The sequence below is a fragment of the Vitis riparia genome, chromosome 3 (assembly GCF_004353265.1).
Source record: "Vitis riparia cultivar Riparia Gloire de Montpellier isolate 1030 chromosome 3, EGFV_Vit.rip_1.0, whole genome shotgun sequence".
Lineage (NCBI taxonomy): Eukaryota > Viridiplantae > Streptophyta > Magnoliopsida > Vitales > Vitaceae > Vitis > Vitis riparia.
This window is the reverse complement of record NC_048433.1, coordinates 13905576-13911728: the sequence shown is the minus strand read 5'-3', so window position 1 is coordinate 13911728 and position 6153 is coordinate 13905576. Positions and strand designations below refer to the sequence as shown.

The 6153-nt window shown below is 42.9% G+C and overlaps 1 protein-coding gene across 1 annotated transcript; it reads right to left on the bottom strand.

Annotated features, from left to right (window-relative positions):
• Positions 1–418: 418 nt before the first annotated feature.
• LOC117910964 (predicted GPI-anchored protein 58) lies at positions 419–2034 on the bottom strand. Its single transcript, XM_034825139.1, has 4 exons — positions 1842–2034; positions 1528–1752; positions 650–876; positions 419–577 (listed from the first exon to the last, which is right to left on the bottom strand). The coding sequence occupies exons 1-4, from the start codon at positions 2032–2034 to the stop codon at positions 419–421; spliced, it is 804 nt and encodes a 267-aa protein (XP_034681030.1).
• Positions 2035–6153: the final 4119 nt, after the last annotated feature.

Below are 6153 nucleotides of genomic sequence, written 5' to 3'. Positions count from 1 at the left end.
ACATAACTGAATTACCAAAATAACTTAGCATACTTCCTTCCTCATTTCTTCCCCCCCAACCGAGCTGAGCATTGTCCTCAATGTGATATGGGTGATTGAAATTATAGGGAGGAAGTGGTGCCTCCTGAATGATATCAATTTCGAATACTGATTGGAGATACCACATGTTTCAAAAAGAATAAAAGATGTGAGAAAAGGAAATAAGAATAAATTAATGCTAAGAATTAACAAAAAACTAGATTTGTATTACTTTAATCATTTGAGTACAATTGGAAAGAAAGTAATACAAGTAATCCCCATATATGATATCAAAAAGAGGGGATTTCATATCAGACTAACGAAAACGAAATACATAAAAGAAATATATAATAGATATATATATATGATCAGAAAGGTGGATGATGCTGGAGCTGATGGCTTAGGCAGATGGCTCTGCCTCTTCAGTAGCTGGGTCAGGAGGGGCCTGAGGCTCTGTGGCCTGTGAGTGTGGCACTGCAGTGGTGGGAGTGAGATGCTCAGCAGCTGATGGGAGACCGAGATGATGCTGGAGCTGCCTCAAGATGGCAGTGTGCTGAGCCTGGGTGGTCAACATCTGCTCCTGGCGAGCTCGCATAGCTGCCATCTCCTGAGCAAGGCTGCTCTGAGATGCGGTCAAGGCCTGCAGTGCATGGCATAAATCTCTATACTCAGAAATGGGAATGGCCATCCTTGGCTCAGCTAAAGTAGAGGGCTGTGATGAGGCTGGAGTAACTGGAGGAGCTCTGGCTATGGTAGGAGAAGCAATGGGTATACCCTCAGGTATATGACGTGGAGATGCTCTCCTGGCAGCTGGTATCTGAGCTGGCTGTGGAAGCTCTGGCTGCTCCATTCTATACGCTGTCATATTGGTCCACTTGTTGAAAGTAAACACCTCTTGACATATATGCTTGCGCTCCAGCTGAGGATATGATGGATACCCTAGATGCTCGAGAATCTGACATAGCAGCCGCGGAAAAAGAAGTGGAATGGCATCAGCTCGCGGCAGCTTCTTCTTATGCACCTTCTCTTTAAAGTAGAGAAGGACAGCCATAATCAGGTGGTGAGGGCCAAAAAAGTATCCCTCCGAAATTCTGAATAGGGCCTCCAAAAGAACTCCTCTCCTCTAAGTCCAGTGCTGCAGTGGGTAAATATTATGACGCAAGAGTGCATCAATGAGAAACATCCTTGGAGGAAGTTCCCCTCTCAATAGGTGTGGATTTGTGGAAGCTCCTCTGGACAAAATATGCACCATTTCCAGCTGAGAGGGACTAGCCCATGCTCGGAAATCCTCAAAATGGCTTGGCTTGTATGGTATATGCAGGGCCTTTGCTATATGTTGAGCTCATAGAATGTCATGCCGTCCATCAATAGTAAAATGGATTAAAGTAGGATCTCTGACCTGCTGAGTAGTCATGGACTGATAAAAATCCATGGCTACTCTGGGATAGAAGAAATCTTGTGGGGTCAGCAGCTGCTCCATGCGATATCTGGGCAGCAATTGGAATGAACCTGCAAGCTTCGGCCGCAATTGGAAGGTGGCTGTGTCAAAGCACAGCTCAGAGTGAAATGGTCGAGCTCGGCAGTCCAAATTGCCTTCAATTGGTGGTTGAGTGAGCATCGGACGCCTGATTATCGCTTCAGGAGCTGTCCTAGATGGAATTTGGGGCTCAGAGAGTGGCGGCTGGCTTGCTTGAGGTTTCGCCGGCGGTGCCGGAGATGGCACCGGAGAAGGCTCTGGAGAGGGAACAGGGGACTGCCCTATTAAATTTATGGGCTTTGAGCTTTCGACTCTAGCTCTTTTTTGCAGGGGACGACCCCCTGACCTGGTGAGATAACGTCTCGCGGAGGTTGCTGTATTGCTGGCTTGGCCGGACGTTTTTGTGGTGCCGCCTTCGCCGGAGGCGAAGCAGCTTCTGGTCGCGAAGGCTCAGAGGTAGAGGCTTGAACAGGCACTTCGCGCGGCGCTCGCTTGCGGGTGGAAGGAGAGGAAGATTTGGCTCCTCTGGTTCGCGCCATTTCAGATTGACGAAATTTGGTCGGAAGTGATGACCGGAAGGGATGACCAGAGGTGCGCGTGCCGTCGGGCTCAAGCAAGGAGATGAACGGACGGTTGTTGTGACTTTTCCCCTTTCTGAAACTCTTTCGCAGCTCAAATGACCGGTATTTATAAAAAATAACGGAATATTAAAGGTCATCTTGGGTTTCGCAGAGAAAGGCCGGTTCTGCAGCAAAAATGGGGGTTTCGCAAGAGAAAACCACTTTCGCAGCTCACTTCGCAGCTGCGAAATTGGAGTCACTGTACCGCGGAATGGCACTCGTGTGCCAAAAATTGGTTTCGTAGCTGCGAAACACCCCGCGGAATGGAGTTATTGCTGCGGAATTGGGGTTTTCACGCCTTAGAGCTTCGCAGTTGCAAAATGGGGGCTCTTGTGCTGCGAAGTGGCACTCGTGTGCCAAACTTGGTTTCGCAGTTGCGAAAATTTTCGCAGAGGAGTCAAATGTGTTGCGAACTCATTTCGCAACAAATGACCGTTTTTGCAGAGAAATACTTTTTGGCTGCGAGATCTCGCAGAACCCTATTTTTGCTCTGTTTTCACTCTGTTTTTGCTCTGTTTTCACTCCGATTTCTATCCGATTTATTCCTTTCCAATTTCTTTGCATTTTCTTCCACCTGAGATCATTCAAAAAGATGAAATTACATATAAATACACAATTTAAGATAAAAAATTAAGATCAAAAGTATGGATATAACTTTAAAATTTACAAAATTTACAAAAATTTTGGACTTTGGTGAAACCAAGTCCATCAAACCCTTCTTTGCTTAGGCTTTTGGTGGCTTAAGGAGGTTAATTTCCTCTTTTTCTGGTTTGAACGGCTCCATGAATGGCTTGAGACGATATCCATTGACTCTAAAGGTGTCTTTGCCATTGGAATCCAACAATTCCACTACCCCATTGATATGTACTTGATGGATAATGAAAGGACCTATCCACCTTGACTTGAGCTTTCCAAAAAAGATATGGAGTCTTGTGTCATAGAGTAGAACTCTTTGTCCTTTCCGAAATTCCTTGTTGGAAATTAGTTGATCATGCCACTTCTTCATCCTCTGTTTTGCAACTTTGGAATTGATGTAAGCATCATTTCTTAATTCCTCCATCTCATTAAGGTCTAAGCACCTCTTTGCCCCAGCCCCTGATCAAGTCCATATTCAGCTTTTTGATTGCCCACCAAGCTTTGTATTCAACTTCCACAGGGAGATGACACGCTTTGCCATAGACAAGACGATAGGGGGACATGCCAAGAATAGTCTTATAAGCTGTTCTATATGCCCATAATGAATCATGAAGCTTAATAGACCAATCTTTTCTGCTTGAACTCACCACTTTCATCAATATGTTCCTTATCTCCTTGTTTGCTAGCTCAACTTGCCCGGAAGTCTGTGGATGATAAGGTGTAGCCACCTTATGCTTCACTCCATACTTGGCTAATAAACTTTCAAAAGGCTTGTTGTAAAAATGAGAACCTCCATCACTGATTATAGCTTTGGGCACCCCGAATCTTGAAAAATTGTTCTCTTTCAGAAACTTGAGAACCACTTTATGATCATTTTGTTTACAGGGGACTGCCTCAACCATTTAGAAACATAATCGACCCCCACCAAGATGTAAGAATTACCAAAAGACATTGGAAAAGGTCCCATGAAGTCAATGCCCCATACATCAAATAGCTCAACTATTAGAATGGGGTTCATAGGCATTTGATTTCTTTTTGTCAGCTTTCCAAGCCTTTGGCATCTATCACAACTTCTACACATGATGTGGGCATCTTTGAAAAGAGATGGCCAAGTAAACCCTGATTGCAACACCTTCATAGCTATTTTCTGAGAGGCAAAGTGGCCTCCACATGCATTCTCATGACAATGGTTTAGAATTCCTTGTTGCTCTTCTTCAGGCACACACTTCCTTATGATTTGATCTGCACAATATTTAAAAAGGAAAGGCTCTTCCCAATAATAAGCATGGATTTTTGCAAAGAAGTGCTTCCTGTCCTGTGCATTCCATTCACTTGGAATTTCACCAGTAACTAGATAATTAACAATATGAGCATACCAAGGAGTATTTACAAGGAACATAAGTGATTCCTCAGGAAAGTCATCATTAATAGGTAGGGCATGAGAATTATGTGCTATAGCTAACCTTGAAAGGTGGTCAGCTACCACATTCTCCACTCCTTTCTTATCTCTGATTTGGAGATCGAATTCTTGTAACAAAAGAATCCATCTTATCAACCTTGCCCTTTGCATCTTGCTTTGTCAATAAATACTTCAAGGCTGAATGGTCAGTGAAAACAATGATGAAAGACCCTACCAAATAAGCACGAAATTTGTCCAAGGCAAATACCACAGCTAACAATTCTTTCTCTGTAGTTGTGTAGTTCCTTTGAGCTTCGTTCAATGTTTTGCTTGCATAGTAGATCACATAGGGCTTCCCATCTTCTCTTTGACCAAGCACAGCTCCTATAGCAAAGTCACTGGCATCACACATTAGTTCAAAAGGTAGTTGCCAGTTAGGGGCCCTCACTATTGGAGTTGTTGTTAAAAATTTCTTCAGTTGGTCAAAGCTATTTTGACATCTTTCATCCCATATAAACTTAGCATCCTTAGCTAACAAACTCACAAAGAGGTTTTGAAAGCTTTGAAAAATCTTTGATGAACCTCCTATAGAAGCCTGCATGGCCAAGGAACTGCCTTACTCCTTTTACAGTTGTTGGGGATGGCAATTTGACAATATGCTCCACCTTTGCTTTATCAACTTCAATTCCCTTTTCGGAGATGATATGGCCAAGGACAATTCCTTGACGTACCATAAAATGGCATTTCTCCCAATTGAGCACCAAGTCTTTTTCAATGCATCTGTGAAGAACCGCTTCCAAATTGACTAAGCATTCCTCAAATGTACCTCCATATACGGTGATGTCATCCATGAAAACCTCCATAATTCGCTCCACCATATCACTGAAGATACTCAACATACATCTTTGGAATGTTGTAGGTGCATTGCATAAACCAAAAGGCATTCTTCTGTAAGCATAAGTTCCAAATGGACATGTAAAAGTGGTCTTTTTCTGATCTTCCACCGCAATTTCAATTTGAAAATACCCTGAATACCCGTCCAAAAAATAGTAGAACGGATGGCCAGAGACTCTCTCCAACACTTGATCGATAAATGGCAATGGAAAATGATCTTTCCTAGTTACTGCATTCAACTTTCTATAATCAATACACACCCTCCACCCTGAAGTGAGGCGTGTAGTGATTTCTTCTCCTTCTTCATTCTGAACCACAGTAATCCCTGACTTCTTTGGTACCACTTGAGTAGGACTCACCCAAGAGCTATCAGATATAGGGTAAATAATACCTGCTTGAAGTAACTTCAGCACCTCAGCTCTCACAACCTCTTGTAAATGAGGATTCAACCTTCTTTGAAGTTGACGAATTGGCTTAGCTTCCTCCTCCATATATATATGATGCGTGCAAACTAAAGGACTAATGCCTTTCAAATCAGATATTTGCCATCCTATTGCTTTCTTACACTTCTTGAGAACTTCTAGTAAACACTTCTCTTGATGACTGGTCAGAGATGAAGATATTACAACAGGACATTGATTATTTTCTTCAAGGTATGTATATTTCAGCTCCACGGGTAGAGGCTTCAAATTGAGTTTTGGGATTTCTTTTTCAGCATCTGCTCCTTCTTCTTTATTGAACAAAGGTAGAATCTCTTCTATCCTCCTCCAACTTTGTAGAGTAGCAAGCACATTAGGGGGTTCAGACAAACCTTCCTCACAATCCGCAAGGCTTTCATTCAGCTTGTCTTGCATATTCTGATTACAGTGCTCCTCTACTAGAGTGTCAATAATGCACACCTCTTCTGGACCCTCTTCTTCTTCCGGATTGATTTGCTTTTTAGACATATAAAAAATGTTGAGATCAAGTGTCATGTTGCCAAAAGTGAGTTGCATGAGCCCATTCCTACAGTTCATGATTGCATTTGAGGTAGCAAGGAATGGCCTTCCAAGGGTGATAGGAACTAAATTAGCTTCCTTTACAGTAGGATCCGTATCAAGAACAATAAA